At 43.7% G+C, this 18343-nt stretch overlaps 1 protein-coding gene across 1 annotated transcript; it reads right to left on the bottom strand.

Annotated features, from left to right (window-relative positions):
• Positions 1 to 1847: 1847 nt before the first annotated feature.
• On the bottom strand, positions 1848 to 17362 carry LOC133425121 (interphotoreceptor matrix proteoglycan 2-like). The gene is made up of 8 exons (XM_061715802.1): positions 16757 to 17362; positions 13970 to 15718; positions 11532 to 11751; positions 6883 to 7093; positions 5599 to 5787; positions 4151 to 4385; positions 2326 to 2405; positions 1848 to 1888 (listed from the first exon to the last, which is right to left on the bottom strand). Exons 1-8 carry the CDS (start codon positions 17360 to 17362, stop codon positions 1855 to 1857), a joined length of 3324 nt encoding a protein of 1107 aa, XP_061571786.1. The 3' UTR covers positions 1848 to 1854.
• Between the last annotated feature and the right edge of the window lie 981 nt (positions 17363 to 18343).

Genomic DNA, 18343 nt, shown 5'->3' on the forward strand with positions numbered 1-18343 from the left:
TCTTACTACTTATGCACGTAAGTAACTTAGTTTCTACGTAACTTAGTTTCTACGTAACTAACTTAGTTTCTTACTACTTATGCACGTAAGTAACTTAGTTTCTACGTAACTTAGTTTCTTATGTAAGTAACTTAGTTTCTACGTAACTTAGTTTCTTTCTACTTATGTAAATTACGTTTATTAGCTACTAATGTAATAAATCATAACTTATCCTCTTCTAGTCTCATGTTGAGCAGTAAAACCCCCCCTGCTCCTGCTTCCTCCACCATAACCCCTGACCTTTGTGTCCCCGTATTTCGGGGAGGAGACACCTGAACCTCCTCCCCTTTCCCTCTCCTCCTCCCCTTTCCCTCACCTCTAAGGGCTCCAGGTACCGGTGTGGGGTTTGAACCGGCGTGCACCGTCCTCCTGGTGCCTTACAGCCGTGAACTAACCCACCACGCCACCAACCCTTCACACTGAGGCCGGTTCTCGTAGAACATTTAACCTTTGGTTTCAGGCGGTGACTTTAAAACTGGATCCATAAGTTGTGTCTCCATCACTTTGACCCAGATCCTCCCAGGGGATTGAACTTGTGTCCTCTGACTCCCCAGGCAGCTCTCTGACACCCTGAGCTACGCTGTCGGTAGTTCCCTGGATTTATTTCAGTCTTTTCTATCTACATTTAGAGTCAAAACCACAAAAGTATTTCAACTGTGAGTCTCAAACCCTCGACCTCTGGATTACAGAGCGGTCGTCTAACCCTCTGAGCTACTTGTCAGACACATGGAAATGTGTTTTTTTAAGCTTTACACTTCAATGTTGGTGGTTGAATTTTAGTAAAAATGCTTTGCCAAAGGAGACTCAGTGAGGGACTTGAACCTGGGACCTCCAGGACACCAGGGATCATGTTAGTGCACTGAGCTTTTTACCAGCTGGTCTGGATGGTATTCCATCGTGTTAGGCCACATTTACACATAGGTTTAGAAAACTCCCATCATTTCCAGGAACCTGCATAAATATCTGTTAAGGTGCTATGAGCAAAAGCCATTGAAAATGAAGCATCTTAGTATAATGTAAATATATTAAAGAACCATATATGTGTACTATTGAGCATTAACGTGTGTTTCAGAGAGCAGCAGATATGATGACTAGTTACCTATAAGTATTGTAATGGTGCAAAAAGTCAAACGTTCATGTTCATGTTATCATTTATCCTAACCTTTATTGGAATGTACATCCAAGTTTAGTTGCAGGAATCTGAGGGAACGGATGGAAGAACAAAACTGGACAAGAACATCTGAAACAACCACAACCAAATTCACTCTATACGGATGGAGCAATTTAACTGGATAGTAGTACCAGGTGTACTGTCTGCAATCTGCGTGCATCCTCCTCCACACATCCACCAAGCCGTGGGAGTTTAGCTTTAGAGTAACGAGGCTGTTTTTAAAATGTAAGGAGTAAAAAGTACAGATAATTGTGTGAAAATGTGAGGAGTAAAAGTAAAAAGTCGCCTGAAAAATAGATATCCATCACAGCCAATATCTATTCTCATATCACAGTATTGGTGTAATAGTGATATTTCGCTCAGCCCTATCTGTAAATATATATATATATATGTATATATATATATATATATATATATATATATATATATATATATATATATATATATATATATATATATATATATATATATATATATCAGAACCCCTTTAATATGTGTGTGTGTGTGTGTGTGTGTGTGTGTGTGTGTGTGTGTGTGTGTGTGTGTGTGTGTGTGTGTGTGTATTTCAGTGTGTGTGTGTATTTGTGTCTGTGTATCTATGTGTGTGTGTATTTCTGTGTGTGTGTGTGTTTGTTACCTGAGGGTTACGTGGCGGAGCTTCCTCTTCTTTCCAGGAATCTGAACCAAAAACACAAACGTTGGTTAGTTTTTAAATGAAGCAGCAGAAGTTTAGAAGTTTAGACGTTTTGGTCTCAATTTAAGGCTAAAGGTTTCTCCAACAATCGATCAGTTCTGATTTCTACAGATATATATATATATATATATATCAACTGTATATCACCTAAACTCACGACGGTTACCTTTGTTGAATGTTTTCTTTATAAAAACGTTTCTGTTCGAACCAAGTTAGAGTTTATTCAAATATCATTTATGTAAAATGAGTCACATCTTTATTTCTGTCCATTTCAGCTGTAAATGTAGTGTTTTTATTTCTATACCTTTTGATTTTAAATTTTTTTGGTATTTCAATCATACTTTTACTGAATCTGTTGAATTAGATATATTTTTGTGACAGTTTCTTTGAAACACGCAGACATTTTGATTGAAGTACTCACACTTGAGTCTGTCGGACGAAGTCAGCGAAGTTCTGATCTCGAGAGCACAAGTCGAGGATCCGGAGACGCTCCTGGACTTCCTGCAGGAATAAAGTCGGTTACGGAAGAGAAGGAGGTAAAAATACTCCTGGACTTCCTGCAGGAATAAAGACGGTTACGGAAGAGAAGGAGGTAAAAATACTCCTGGACTTCCTGCAGGAATAAAGACGGTTACGGAAGAGAAGGAGGTAAAAATACTCCTGGACTTCCTGCAGGAATAAAGACGGTTACGGAAGAGAAGGAGGTAAAAATACTCCTGGACTTCCTGCAGGAATAAAGACGGTTACGGAAGAGAAGGAGGTAAAAATACTCCTGGACTTCCTGCAGGAATAAAGACGGTTACGGAAGTTACGGAGGTAAAAATACTCCTGGACTTCCTGCAGGAATAAAGACGGTTACGGAAGAGAAGGAGGTAAAAATACTCCTGGACTTCCTGCAGGAATAAAGACGGTTACGGAAGAGAAGGAGGTAAAAATACTCCTGGACTTCCTGCAGGAATAAAGACGGTTCGGAAGAGAGATGAGGTAAAAATACTCCTGGACTTCCTGCAGGAATAAAGACGGTTCGGAAGAGAAGGAGGTAAAAATACTCCTGGACTTCCTGCAGGAATAAAGACGGTTACGGAAGAGAAGGAGGTAAAAATACTCCTGGACTTCCTGCAGGAATAAAGACGGTTACGGAAGTTACGGAGGTAAAAATACTCCTGGACTTTCTGCAGGAATAAAGACGGTTACGGAAGAGAAGGAGGTAAAAATACTCCTGGACTTCCTGCAGGAATAAAGACGGTTACGGAAGTTACGGAGGTAAAAATACTCCTGAACTTCCTGCAGGAATAAAGACGGTTACGGAAGTTACGGAGGTAAAAATACTCCTGGACTTTCTGCAGGAATAAAGACGGTTACGGAAGAGAAGGAGGTAAAAATACTCCTGGACTTCCGCTGTTAAACTAAAGCTGTATGCAGACGACATACGTGTTACTTCTGTCTGTTATTAAAACCTGACATTGGTTTGTCCTGAATGAAGTTGCTTTCATCAATGAAAATTATGACTAAATATCGTCGTCAACGAACCTTTATCACCTGAGGAAAAAAAGTCTAAATGTTGAGAAAAAAGTCAAAATGTTGAGAAAAAAGTCAAAATGTTGAGAAAAAAGTCGGAATGTTGAGAAAAAAGTTGAAATGTTGAGGAAAAAAGTCGGAATGTTGAGAAAAAAGTCAAAATGTTGAGAAAAAAGTCGAAATGTCGAGAAAAAAGTCAAAATGTTGAGAAAAAAGTCAAAATGTTGAGAAAAAAGTCAAAATGTTGAGAAAAAAGTCAAAATGTTGAGAAAAAAGTCGAAATGTCGAGAAAAAAGTCGAAATGTTGAGAAAAAAGTTGAAATGTTGAGGAAAAAAGTCAAAATGTCGAGAAAAAAGTCAAAATGTCGAGAAAAAAGTCAAAATGTCGAGAAAAAAGTCGAAATGTCGAGAAAAATGTCGAAATGTACAATTGAAGTACAACTTAGGAAAACGTAGCAACCTAAATGAAACCAAAACTTTCATCAACAAAAATTCTGACTAAATGTCGTCGTCATCGAACCTTTATCACCTGAGGAAAACGAGACGCAATGAAAATGCTGGTCATGTGAAGATAACGATAATTAAATATATAATGCATTATCGTCGGCGAATAGAATGATAATAAAAACCAAAATGATAGCTAGACTAAAACTAACATTGAAACAGGCTAACAGAAACGACGCTAGTCCTGAAGTCACAGTAAATTAAAGGGTACCAGGGTCACTCACCTCTGATGTCAGATTCGTGTTTTGGTGGACGGGTCTCGTCTCCTCGCTGCTCGGGTCTCTGGAGAGTTTCTGGGTGACGCCGTCGTCGTGGCGACGGTAGTACTGCGCCGGCACCGGGTCGCCCTGTGGAACGCCGTCGTCGTAGCGACGGTAATACTGCGCCGTCACCGGGTCGCTCTCAAACATGGGGTTGAACTTGGTGGATTGATCCGGCGATGGGAGGCTTTCCCTCCGCCTGGCAGACGACGAGTTGGGAGGAAATGTTAGGATTCAGTCTAGATGTACACGCTATAATTGGTGCCGTTAGGGTTAGGGTTAGAGTTAGGTTCAGGGTTAGGGGTTTAGGTGTAGGGTTAGAGGGTTATGGGTTAGGGTTAGGGGTAGGGGTAGGGGTAGGGGTTAGGTTAGTGATTACGGCCCCCTAAGGGGAACCAATACGCTTCTGCCTCCTACGCTCGTTAGCGGTTCCAGAGATCGCAGAAGGTAATGTTGCACTCTCCATCGTACATCCAGTTGAGATCCGTATGCACTAAAGTACTTTGTCAGTGGCGTATGGTGCGGTACCTCTGAGTGAGTTTCAGAGTTTTGTTTTGAGATGTTGAAGGAATAAAAATATGTTTTTGTGTCCTGAAATGCCCTGAATTCCCAAAACAAAGTCTGCACCTGCTGTTTATTAACAAATGTAACTGTAATATGTGGCTTGTTCACACGGGACTGAGTTCCCGTGGGAAGCGACTTAGTGTGAGAGTTCGCGTAGGGGTGAAGGGGCCCTTTCCCCCCCCCCAGCTAGGTAAAGTTATAAAGACGGGACAGCCGGAAGTTAAAGTCAGAGTCAGCTGCGGGTCTAGTGCACGGCGCCCAGCCGGGTTTTTGGCTGCTCTGCCTGTTCGGCTCTCCAGTCTTCTGTGTCGAGGTAAGAGTTATTATAAGGCCTAGCCCCTGTGTAATTGTCTGTTGCTTTGCCATTTGTGGGGGATAACTTGACACAGTTATCCTAGCAAAAGAGCAATTGTGTGTGTCTTTTTGTGTGCACCACTTGCTAATAAAGGTATTCATATATCATTATAGCAAAAGCGAGTGTGTGATTCATTTTTGCGCAGCCGACCCCTCTCGAGCCTTTAAGTGATGTTCTCCCAAAACAGATGTGCTGTGTGGTGTATCAGGATAACTGGGTACCCCTTATGAGTGTAGTCGGATTATGGAGGATCCGGTGTCTTCGTATGTGGCTAGTGGGTGCATTTCGAGAGGAGAGTTGTGGGTTTAGATGGGGGGGTTACAGTTCGGAGAGGAGAGATTAAGATGAGGGGTTTTTTTGTAGAAAGGGGTTAGGGTTAGGATTCGGGTTCAGAGTTAAGGTTAGGGTTGGGGTTGGGGTTAGGGTTAGCATTTGCATTAGCGGCTCACCGTAGCGGGTTAGGGTTAGGGTTATTTTAGCGTTAGCGGCTCACCGTAGCGGGTCCTCCGAGTCCTCTCCTCTGTACTGCTCCCTCAGCGTTCTGGCCAGGAAGAAGACGATGGCGGCGGCGCCGCCCAGGAATCCAACCACCGACGCGATGGCGATGCCGACGACCAGCGGCTCCGACACGTACTCCTCGCAGTGCTCGCCGCGGTACCACCAGTTCTCCCCGACCCGACACCTGCAACGGACGACAAGGGTTTGATTCCCACAGAGACACTGAGGCCACGTTTCCACATATTTCCAAAAACGGATATTTCCCCCTCTACCGAACCAACAGACTCACGGACAGCTTCTTCCCCAAAGCTGTGAACTTTTTGAACTCATAAGCTCCTCACACTGTGCAATATTTCCTATTTCCTGTCCATAATGTCTCAATATTCCTTACCTATGTATGTGCAATACTCTTCCATCCAAGTGCAATATTCCTCCACCCATTCATGTACATTTTTATTTTTATTTTATTCTCCCACTCACTCTTTCCTTATAGTGTATATATATATATTTATGTTTACTTTTTTTTTTGTTCATTTTTGTTGTGTACAGTTTACTTGTTTATATAGTCTTGCATTTGTTTTGCACTTTGACGGAGCTGCTGCCTAATTCCATTGTAGAAATATAATGATAATAAAGGCTTTCTATTCTATTTCTATTCTATTCTATTCTATTCTACGTTTTGAAAAATCTCAAAATCTCAAAAAACATCAACAAATGACACGAGTAACTTCCAGTTACTTTCTTTTTTACTTTTTACTCGACTTTTTGACTTTTTACTCAAACTTTTGACTTTTTTTCCTCAAAATTTTGACTCTTTTCTTGACATTTCGACTTTTTTCTCGACATTTCATTTTTTTTCTCAAAATTTCAACTTCTTTCTCAAAATTCCGACTTTTTTCTCAAAATTTCAACTTTTTTCTCAAAATTTCAACTTTCAAAATTTCCAGGAACCTGCATAAATACTGTTAAGGTGCTATGAGCAGCCAAACCTACAGGGGGCAGTGTAACAAGAAGATAAAGTCATGCTAGCCAATCAGAATCCTGGAAAAAAACATCAACAAATGACACGAGTAACTTCCAGTTACTTCCAAGATGAACCAGAGTCTTTGGTTTGGAGTGACAGAGAAGTGGAGTTACTTTTAAGTGTGACGTTACACCATTTCGGTCTTGTTTTGTTTATATATTTTGGTCTAATGCAATGTTAGCATTAACTTGGAAATTACCGAAATAAACAAACATGCGTGGACGTTTGTGCTGGCGCTGTAAAACCTCCTCCCACCTGCAGATGGCGCCCTTGCCCGGGATGACGTCACACTTCCCGTCGTTGAGGCAGAAGTCGTCCTTCACGTCGCAGATGCTCTGGCAGGGCAGCCCGTCCACGCTAACGTAGCCCACGTCGCACACGCACTCGGCCTCGCCCGACCAGCGGTTCACCAGGCAGCGCGAGAAGTCGTTGCAGGCCTGGAACTTGCAGGGGTCGGCCCGGTCGCCTAACGGGACAGGAAACGGGTTTGAAGGGAGAAAAATAAATTTTGTGTCCTGAAATGCCCTGGATTCCCAAAACACAGCTTTAGTCAGCCACGCACCTGCTGTTTATTATAACAAATGCTTGCTTTTCTGTGAGAGAGGAGCTGGTTCACACGGGATTTTGGTCCCATGTGAGGCAAACTTATTTTGAGAATTTGCGGGCGGGGGGGCGAATAGGCCTCCCTCCCCCTCCGCAAGGTGCTGAGTAAAGGTATAAAGACGCGAGAGCCGGAAGTTCGGATTCAGAGTCTGCTGTGGGTCTAGTGCACGACGCCCAGCGCGGTTTCTTTGCCCTATTCTGTATCAGGACTGTTCGGCTCTCCAGTCCCGTGTCGAGGTAAGAGTATAGTAGAGTAGTAGAGTAGAGTATGAGGCCTTGGCCCTGCGTAGTTGTGTGTGCGTAATATTGCTCTGCCATTTGTGGGGGATAACTTGACACCTTGTCCTAGCAAAAGAGTAATTGTGTGTGTGTCTTCTATGCAAATGCTTGCTTTTCTTGCTGATAATAAAGGTCCATATATCATTGTAGCAAAAGCGAGTGTGTGTGTGATTCATTTTGGTGCAGCCGACCACTTCTAGAACCTTAAAGTGAGATTTCTCCCAAAACAAAGTGCTACACTTGGTTTTCCTGGCAGTGAGAGCTGGACGAAGGTTATCTGAGATTAACAGTTTTAGGTTTCTCCGCTTGAGACACCAGAGCTGTCTAGGGTTTGAAACCTGGCGTCGGTTTGAAACCTGGATCTGATGAATTCATTCAGTTTTCTGTCGTTTCCACACGTGTCCAGGCTCAGTCTATGTTTAGAAGGTCCTTAGACGAGTCTTTGACGAGTCTTTGACGAGTCTTTGACGGGTCTTTGACGGGTCAGACCAGATTGTGCAATGGAAAACGTGCAGCAGCGAAGGTGAGTAATCTGATTACCGGGTCAGACCGGAGTGACTCACTGCTGTAGATTAGGATTAACGAGCTGCCATGATTGTCTCAGACGGATTAACGAGCTGCAGAGAGACGGAGTCGCTGCAGGAAACACCTCGTTAAACATTTACTCATCGATAAGTTCCTCCAGATCCAGATGATAATGTTCAACTAAACATTCTCCAATCAATACTTCTAGTCCAGGGATCAGCAACTCAAAATGTTTTAGATCCATATTGGACCAAAAACACAAAAAACAAATATTTCTGGAGCCGCAAAAAATGAAAAGTCTTGTATCAGAATTAGAATGAAGAAACACATGCTGCATGTTTCTATATTAGTTAGAACTGGGGGAAGATTATTTTTCATTATGCACTTCGAGAAAAAGGTCAAAATGTTGAGAAAAAAGTCGAAATGTCGAGAAAAAAGTCCAAAATTTAAAGAAAAAAGTTGAAATGTTGAGAAAAAAGTCAAAATGACGAGAAAAAAGTCGAAATGTCGACATTAATGTTGAAGTACAATCTTGAGAAAAAAGTCGAAATGTCGAGAAAAAAGTCAAAATTTCGAGAAAAAAGTTGAAATGTCGAGAAAAAAGTTGAAATGTTCAGATTAAAAAGGAAAGGAAAAAGGAAGAAAAAATTAGAAAAACGGAAAAAGAGAAGAAAAAAGAAAAAAAGGAAAATAAGAAAAAAATAAATAAAAAGAAAAAAAAGAAAAAAAAAGGTCAAACATTGTTGAAAAAGCTCCAGGAGCCACTAGGGCGGTGCTAAAGAGCCGCGGGTTGCCGACCCCTGGTCTAGACATTTGTCCTCTAGGAGGAAGTAACACTAGATTACTGGTAGGATCTGGATCCAGGTGAAAGGTCGTCAAGGTTGACCCCGTCATCGATTCTGTTCAAGACTTTTATGGACAGAAACTAAAGCTGTTTGCAAACGACACTCCACTGGATGGGGATGTTATTTCTGTCTGTTATTAAAACCTCGCGTTGGTTTGTCCTGAATGAAGTTGCTTTCGTCAACGAAAATTCTAACTAAATATCGTCGTCAATGAAAATTCTGACTAAATATCGTCGTCAACGAACCTTTATCACCTGAGGAAAACGAGACGCAACGAAAATGCTGGTCATGTGACGATAACTATGATTAAATATAGAATGCAATATCGTAGAGCAGGGGTATTGAATTAGATTCAGCCGGGGGCCACATCTGCAAAAGGACTGTATGGAGAGGGCCGCACAATTTGAAAATGTGGGGGTTTTCAAAATGTATTTTGCAAAGACGAAGACTTATGTAAATATAATACATTTGTATTATACATTTGAATATATCTAGTTTACATATGAATTATGTATTAATTGTCTCCAGATTTAGTCATTGTGAATGTTAAATATAATATTCAGATAAAGAAATATTATTTTGAATGCAAGTTCATTTTGAAACCATGCATTGTGCAAACTTAATGAAATTGATATTGACCTAGAGTAGACTAAAACTAAAGAGATATATTAGAGATTATATTTCTCGACTGGTTTGAAAACACACTTTCCCCTGGAAGGGTTTTCTTGGAGAGAGAGGTTCCTCTCTGGTTTAACTGCTGCCCAACAACCTGAACTGGGATAAGTGACAGTTTTGGACCATTTTTACTCAGTTTATTAGAACAAGCTGGAGAAAAAAACTACAACAACATCATTTTTGTGCGACTTCATTCCTCAGATCTGCTTTTATTTTGTCATGAACGGGATTACAGTTCGGTTACGCTGTCCTTCCCAGAGTTGATTGGTTCTGACATGTTTGCAGTGATGCATTCTGGGAGGACGGTGAAGGTGTTTGAGCAGAGAAAGTGCTGGTTGTTCAGACGGTCAGATGGAGGGATTGAAGCCTCAGAACGTTTGCTGCTCACGTTCGTCCCAGACGGATTATTGGAGGTTTTAGATCAGAGACCTGTCACACTGATGCAACGATTAGCCGAAGCCGCTAACCGTCGCTCTGAAGGAGCTGCTGCTCGTTCTCCATGTGCTCAAAACTACAGATATATTCAAAGACTGCAGCCGTGTCCAAGAATAAAACTACAGATGTGTTCTAGACTGCAGCCATCAATACAACTACAGCAGTGAATAACTATATACTGTGTTCAAGACCACTAGGCTTAAAATGCGTAAACAAGTAAACGTAGCTGTCACCAAATTCTGCACCAAGCCAGTCCTGGTGAAAAATGTGATATTTAATGGTTTACATTAATGGGCGTGGCCTAACGGCTCAACAGCGCCCCCTAGAAAACTTTGTGCCTCAAGCCCCACGATACGGTTTGACGTACATGCATGAAAATCGGTACACACCTGTATCATATCACAACTTAAAGAAAAGTCTCTTGGCGCCATGGCCCAAACCCAACAGGAAGTCGGCCATTTCTAATTAATAATGTAATTTTGGCGAAATTTATGCCATTCCTTCGGCAATTAATTCAGCCCGAACCGTAACGTGCACCCAGCTGTGTTATACATCAAAATGTGCGTCTCCCTCCTGCAACGACGTGCATTACTTTTCTCAGTCAAAAACGTTGGCATATCTTGATAAAGGAATATCTGAATAAAATTAAGATTGTCAGAATCTGCCGGGTTCTGTGTCTCTCACGATGTTTTCGTTTTTCTGCTACGAGCTACAGTTTTCTCACAAATCATCGTTATTTGAGACCTTGTCAGAAGCCAAAATCTGGGTTTTTCCCACAGCAAAACCAGGGAGGTTGTTATCACCATGGCAACCGCAGGTGAAATTTTCTAGTTATTACTATTATTATTATTATTTTTTTTTTTTTGCATTTTATGTTTTATTTATTATCTCCATTTAATGGGAAATCAGTGATAGGCATTTGCATTTACCACTGTTTTTGTTTTCTGTATGCCACTTTTGTTCATCCATTACTTTTCTCCATTGATCATTTGTTACTGCCATGTTTTTATTTATCTATTTTATCTATTGCCTCTTTGCTTTGTACTGCTCTTTTAAATATTATTTTTTTATTTTTCTATACACATTTTTATGTACTATTCCATCAACCTGCCCAGGGACTACAGGTGGAAAATAGCAAGTTGCTACGACCTGGCACAATGCATATTCTCTTTGTCTTTTTGTTGCACTGTCACTGTTTTGAAATAAATAAATAAATAAATAAATAAATAAATTACAAATTACTCATCTGTCTATTTATTATTTAACTGTACAAAGACTATCTTCCGTAGTTAGGCCTCCCTTGTGAGTGCCTGGCTAGTATGTATGCCGCTTTTGTTCATCCATTACTTTTCTCCATTGATCATTTGTTACTGCCATGTTTTTTTGCCAAAAAGCGCGCCCACCCTTCATCTGATTGATCCATATTTGATAGTTCCTACTTTCTGCCATAAGTTTTGAATGGTTTGATGTAAAGAGTCGTGGGTGGTGTCATCGGACTCAGTATTGAGTCCTTGAACATAATTGGTGCAAATTAGCCTTTACCTGACTCCACGTCCAGCGAGTACTTGTCGATGGACAGGTTCATGGTCTGGTAGGCGTTGTTGGCGAAGTCCTCCAGGATCAGGTAGACGGCGTTGGTGACGCCGCGGGGAACCGGTTTACCAAAGCGCATCCTGCTGTTCACCACGATGCTGCCGTTCCGGAAGTTCAGGATCTCCAGGTTCTGGAAGTTGTTCAGGTTGGACTGCAGGTACGGGGACAGCTGTGGAGACAGGAAGTGGTTAGGAGGTTGGACTGCAGGTACGGGGACAGCTGTGGAGACAGGAAGTCGTTAGGAGGTTGGACTGCAGGTACGGAGACAGCTGTGGAGACAGGAAGTCGTTAGGAGGTTGGACTGCAGGTACGGAGACAGGAAGTGGTTAGGAGGTTGGACTGCAGGTACGGGGACAGCTGTGGAGACAGGAAGTGGTTAGGAGGTTGGACTGCAGGTACGGAGACAGCTGTGGAGACAGGAAGTGGTTAGGAGGTTGGACTGCAGGTACGGGGACAGCTGTGGAGACAGGAAGTCGTTAGGAGGTTGGACTGCAGGTACGGAGACAGGAAGTGGTTAGGAGGTTGGACTGCAGGTACGGAGACAGCTGTGGAGACAGGAAGTCGTTAGGAGGTTGGACTGCAGGTACGGAGACAGCTGTGGAGACAGGAAGTGGTTAGGAGGTTGGACTGCAGGTACGGGGACAGCTGTGGAGACAGGAAGTCGTTAGGAGGTTGGACTGCAGGTACGGAGACAGCTGTGGAGACAGGAAGTCGTTAGGAGGTTGGACTGCAGGTACGGAGACAGCTGTGGAGACAGGAAGTCGTTAGGAGGTTGGACTGCAGGTACGGGGACAGGAAGTGGTTAGGAGGTTGGACTGCAGGTACGGGGACAGCTGTGGAGACAGGAAGTCGTTAGGAGGTTGGACTGCAGGTACGGAGACAGCTGTGGAGACAGGAAGTGGTTAGGAGGTTGGACTGCAGGTACGGGGACAGCTGTGGAGACAGGAAGTCGTTAGGAGGTTGGACTGCAGGTACGGGGACAGGAAGTGGTTAGGAGGTTGGACTGCAGGTACGGAGACAGCTGTGGAGACAGGAAGTCGTTAGGAGGTTGGACTGCAGGTACGGGGACAGGAAGTGGTTAGGAGGTTGGACTGCAGGTACGGGGACAGGAAGTGGTTAGGAGGTTGGACTGCAGGTACGGGGACAGGAAGTGGTTAGGAGGTTGGACTGCAGGTACGGGGACAGGAAGTGGTTAGGAGGTTGGACTGCAGGTACGGAGACAGGAAGTGGTTAGGAGGTTGGACTGCAGGTACGGGGACAGGAAGTGGTTAGGAGGTTGGACTGCAGGTACGGGGACAGGAAGTGGTTAGGAGGTTGGACTGCAGGTACGGAGACAGGAAGTGGTTAGGAGGTTGGACTGCAGGTACGGAGACAGCTGTGGAGACAGGAAGTCGTTAGGAGGTTGGACTGCAGGTACGGAGACAGCTGTGGAGACAGGAAGTGGTTAGGAGGTTGGACTGCAGGTACGGGGACAGGAAGTCGTTAGGAGGTTGGACTGCAGGTACGGAGACAGCTGTGGAGACAGGAAGTGGTTAGGAGGTTGGACCATAGATATATATAAAGGCTAGATGACTCAAGGCAGAGTCTCCAGCGTCGTCACACGGCGGCCATCTTGCCACAGGAGACTCGCTCACTCATAACATTGTGTTTAATGGTGCATGTACTGCTTAAACAACCTTAACTTGCTCAATTCTCAACAGATTTTCAAACAGTTTGGTTTGTTATGAATGTCAGAGATGTAGTTATGACACTGCATACTTGTGAATAATTATAAACATTGAAAAACGTACTTTTGTATCAAAATAACCAGAAACAGATAGCTATGACATGGTATTTGTATTAAATGAATATTTCTATTCATTTAATGTCTTTTTGCTGCACTGTTACTGTTTTGAAATAAATAAATACATTACAAATTACTCATCTGTCTATTTATTATTTAACTGTACAGAGACTCCGTAGTTAGTCCTCCCTTGTGAGCGGCCTTGCTAGGTTTTGTGTGTTAGCAAAAAGAAAAAGCAATCTTTTTCGCCCGAACCGTAACGTGCACCTAGGTGTGTTGTACATCAAAATGTGCGTCTCCATCCTGCGACAACACGCATTACTTTTCTCATTCAAAAGCGTTACCGTGGCGACGATAGACTCCAAAAACCGCACCTCCCCTTCATCTGATTGGTCCATATTTGATAGTTCCTACTTTCTGCCATAACTTTTGAATGGTTTGACATAAAGACTCGTGGGTGGTGTCATCGGACTCAGGTTTGACTCCTTGACCTTTATTGGTGAAATTTGCACGCGCGAGGGCCCGTTCATCCGTTCATCGCTGCTTGCAGCTTTAAATATCTGTTGTTTTTTCTAAAAAGATCAATAAATTCCCGTTTTCTCACCAGCTGGATGAATCTCTGCTCCAGAGCCTTGTACTCGCTGGAACTCTTGTTGAACAGATCCATGGAGAACACCATGTTGGTGACCCGGAGGCTGAAGAAGACCGTCAGGGCTCTGCCGGGTCTGTTGGGCAAGGCAACGCCGAGGTCCGAGCCCTGCGCTCCGCTGGAGAAAACTCCGCTGGAGAACCCGCCGCTGTCGCCCTCGGGTGCTACACCACCTTCGGGTGCTACACCGCCGTACTGCAGCAGGTCGATGCTAACGTCGATGCCAGGCAGGTCCGAGAACTCCGGGTCCAAAGGTTGGAGGTCCAACGCTGAAGAGCTGCTGTTAGCGCTTCCTTGACGGAAATCTCCGTCATCTATCTCTCCAAAAGGTTCCTCTACGGTTCCAGAAGGTTCTACTTTCCCTCCAAAAGGTTCCTCTACGGTTCCAGAAGGTTCTACTTCCCCTCCAAAAGGTTCCTCTACGGTTCCAGAAGGTTCTACTTCCCCTCCTGAAGGTTCTACGTCAATTCCAAGGGATTCCACTTCTGCCAATGGTTCTACCTCCTCTTGAGAAGCTTCTATTCCCTCACTAGAGGGATTTACTTCGATGGTTGGCAGTTCTATTTCTACTCCTGAAAGCTCTGTTTTTCCTCCGGGAGATTCTTCTCCGACTCCCAAAGGTTCTTCCTCTCCATTAGACGGTTCTCCTTTTGCTTCAGAAGGTTCTACTTCCTCACTTGAAAGGTTGCTACCCAAAGTTTCCATTCCCTCTTCATCGACTTTGTCGATTGTTCCAGAAGGTTCAACGTCAACTATGAAAGATCCTGCTGGTTCCCCTGAAGGTGTGACCTCAACGACTGAAGGTTCTACTTCAGTTTCCATTGATTCTATCGTCACGTCTGAAGCTTCTACTTCTCCCATTGATTCTACCTTCAAATCTGAAGGTTCTCCTTCTATTTCTATTGATTCCACCTTCACATCTGAAGCTTCTACTTCTCCCATTGATTCTACCGTCATATCTGAAGGTTCTACTTTGGTTTCTATTGATTCTACGTTCAAATCTGAAGGTTCTACTTCGGTTTCCACTGATTCTTCAGCGACCAACGATGGAGAGTCGTCTGAGGACAGAGTTTCTACTGGAGATTCGGTCACATCGTCCAGGTTTTCCAGGTTATGGTGTTCATGAGGGAACAGATCCTCGTTTACTGGAGAATCCGTCACATCGTCCAGGTGTTCGTGGGGAAACAGATCCTCGTCCTCTGGAACAGAATCAGAAACTCTGGTGAAGGGTGAGTCCTTCTCAGGCGATAGCGCGATGCTTTGGTCCGGAGTATAAACCGGTGTGCTGGTCGTCGTGACGACCGTGACCTCGTCCTCAACGAGGTCGTGGTCCAGCACCGTCGCCGTCGTCGTGACGACCATGACCTCGTCCTCAACCAGATCCTGGTCCAGAACCGCCGCCGTCGTAGCCGAGGTCGTAGTGAAGATGGCGTCTACATGCTGCTCCTCCAGGATCTCGACCTCGTCGTGGGTTTTTGTTCCTGGCAGAAAAAGTTCCTGGTCCTCGAGGAAGATCTCCGGTTCAGAAATGGACGTTGAATCGTAGCTGAATTCACCGGCAGTGACGGCCTCTACGAAGACCGGCGAATCGGCTGTTGGTGGAGCTTTGGTGTAAATGTTCTCTGGTACTTCAGGGGCGATGAAAACCTCCATCCCCTCCTGGCCTGGCACTTCCTGTTCAGGTGCAGCTGTAACTGCTGGTAGCTGCAAAACAAGGCAAGGCAAGTTTATTTGTATAGCACAATTCAACTCAAGGTAATTTAAAGTGATTTACATCAACATTAAAAGCAGAAATAACAAATAAAATGAAATAAAATGATAAGAAAAGAGGTAAAATAATAAAAGCAGCAGTTGTTAAGAGTAAGGGCAGAAGATCCAGCAGGTTCATCTCATTCTTACAATGGCAAGAATTACGTTTCTATACGGTCAAAACGTACAAAGACTGGTCTTTGTACGTTTTGACCGTATAGAAACGTAATTCTGGCCATTGACCCGGTCTTTGTACGTGTGAGGTTAATTAACCTTTAAACTTGTTTTTGTCCTTATGAAACTGTCACATGCTTTATTAACAGATGTCACAGCAGCCACTTCCTGATCTACTCAGGGTTTGGACTGTCCTGGTTCAATCACTGTACTGTAATGTCATGATTCAATCACACGTTATCACTTCCACCCACTGTCTAATGTTCACTGTCCATATACGGTCAGTTCCTGTCAAGTTTCTCAATAAAACCATCATGCAGGAGGAGGAACTTTGGGGAAGCTCAGGAGTTCTCAATGAGAGTCTTGTTACTATGCACTCTTCGTTTCCCCCTTCTGCAGAAGTGGTTAAAAACCATTCCAGCAGTTTCAGATGTCTTTCTTGTTGTGGACTTGGTTTAATGCTGATTTAGACCTAACATTACATTTTTACCATGTAGAAACGTAATTCTCATCAGATATGTGAAATAAGACCTGGAAACAGACATTGTGGCATAGAATTGTCAAATTGGTTTAATTGACCGTACGAATTGTTACAGATTACTTTGTAATCCTGTATTTGACCCGGTCTTTGTACGTTTTGACCGTATAGTAACGTAATTCTTGCCATTGACACGGTCTTTGTACGGTATTATTTCACACAATTGACGAGAATTGCGTTTCTATACGGTCAAAACCTACAAAGACCGGTCTTTGTAGGTTTTGACCGTATAGAAACGCATTAAATAACAAATAAAATGAAATAAAATGCTTGGTGTTTACCTCTTTTACTCCAGTGGTTTCCTGAAGGTCAGTATCTGTATCTGTATCTGCAACAACAGCAGGTTCCCAGGTCCAAGTTTCAGGTAGTGGCCTGGTCAGGGTGTAGTCCTCACTGAGTCCAGATGATTCCACCGTTAGCATCGATAGCTCCTCACTCAGGGTTCCTGGAGTCAGGGATACGAGTGTTTGGTCCGTAGTGGAGTCTGGAACCAGAAATGGTTCTTCGGAATCTGCAGACGATTCTTCTGAACCTGGAGCCGGGTCAGTCTGAGTTTCTGCAGATTGATCTTTCTCTGAAACTAGACCTTCTGTTGCAGCAACATCTTCATCTCCATCCAGCTCCAGATCCGGAGGAGGCAGAACCTCCAGGCTGCCGGGTTGGGCTGAAGTTTCCCACATTGGTGGCTCGGTTTCCTGGCCGTCCCCGGAGAAGCCAGAACCGGACTTATCATCGAACGAGGTTTCAGATTCAGTGGTGGTGAAGGTTCTAACGGTGGGAGGAGTGTTGGCTGCAGGGAAACCCTCAGCAGGAACCGTCTGGTCTCCACCAGAGTTCCTGGTTCCAACGCTGGGAGTGTTGCTGAGCAGGAAACCCTCGTCTTCCATGTTTGCACCGTCTGTGAAGCAGAGAGACACATGAGATGGTTTATGGTAGAAACACAACCATGGAGGATCATTGTACGTCCGTCCCTCCCTCCGTCCATCCGTCCCTCCCTCCCTAACCCTAACCCACAACCGCTACACAACCGCTACACAAGTGCTACAGCCCCAAACCAAAGCAGCAAGAGGGGACAAATGGGCAGTAGGGCATGCCTATATCAAAATTTCCTGAAATTTTCTAGTTAGTGCCACGGCTGCACTACGAGGCACTCCTCCAAAGCTATGCCATAGCAATGGAGGAGGAGAGCCTCTGGCAAAGCCAGAGGCACTATTGCTATTGCTCATTATGTATGGCTTATTATGTATTCTTCCGTATAAACTTTGAGCTTTGAGAAAACGCGAAAAGTAAAAATGTAGAAACGTGCGACTTAAGCCCGAATCGAGTGGTATGACTTTTATTAGCTTTTGGCGCCATCCATAATGCATTGGGAGAACTTTGGGGCCCCACCACTCGCACATCGTTACTCGAAAAATTCTGAACCAATTTAGAAAGTTGTAGGCCCTGAATTTAACTACAGTCCTGTGAATTTTCAGAGCAATCGCACAACTAGTTTTTGCACGAAATGCAAAAACATTTCCAAATTTCCAAACTAATGGGGAGATTTTCCCACCTATGTGTGTGGCGCGGAATGTCACACTGTGGGAGGGAGGAGGTTAAAAAAAGCCAAAATTCACCTTTTTTCTGAGTCACCTAACTTTCTCATACTTGCACGTAGAACTGTCATTCAAACTTCAAAACGGAGGAAAACTTCTCTTCTCTCCAAAACACCGAACAGTTCTATCCTAAGATGTACACTTTTCAAAATATGAGCACTCAAGCGAGGACTGGAAATCACTTTTTTGTCAAATCTAGAGTGCGGGTGTCATTTTCTAGAGTGGAAGAGACAGTAAAAAAATAACCTGAATTTTTATTTGTAACTCGAGCTC

This window comes from Cololabis saira, chromosome 24 (genome assembly GCF_033807715.1).
Source record: "Cololabis saira isolate AMF1-May2022 chromosome 24, fColSai1.1, whole genome shotgun sequence".
NCBI classification, from domain to species: domain Eukaryota; kingdom Metazoa; phylum Chordata; class Actinopteri; order Beloniformes; family Belonidae; genus Cololabis; species Cololabis saira.

What these genes read in the sequence shown, in the direction of transcription:
- LOC133425121 (XM_061715802.1), bottom strand. Translation starts at nt 17,362, where the DNA reads ATGGAAGACGAGGGTTTCCTGCTCAGCAACACTCCCAGCGTTGGAACC. An exon ending in AAACCACTGGAGTAAAAGAG is followed by an intron (nt 15,719 to 16,756) that starts GTAAACACCAAG and finishes CTTGTTTTGCAG; the next exon opens with CTACCAGCAGTTACAGCTGC. An exon ending in GACTCGGAGGACCCGCTACG is followed by an intron (nt 4,386 to 5,598) that starts GTGAGCCGCTAA and finishes GTCGTCTGCCAG; the next exon opens with GCGGAGGGAAAGCCTCCCAT.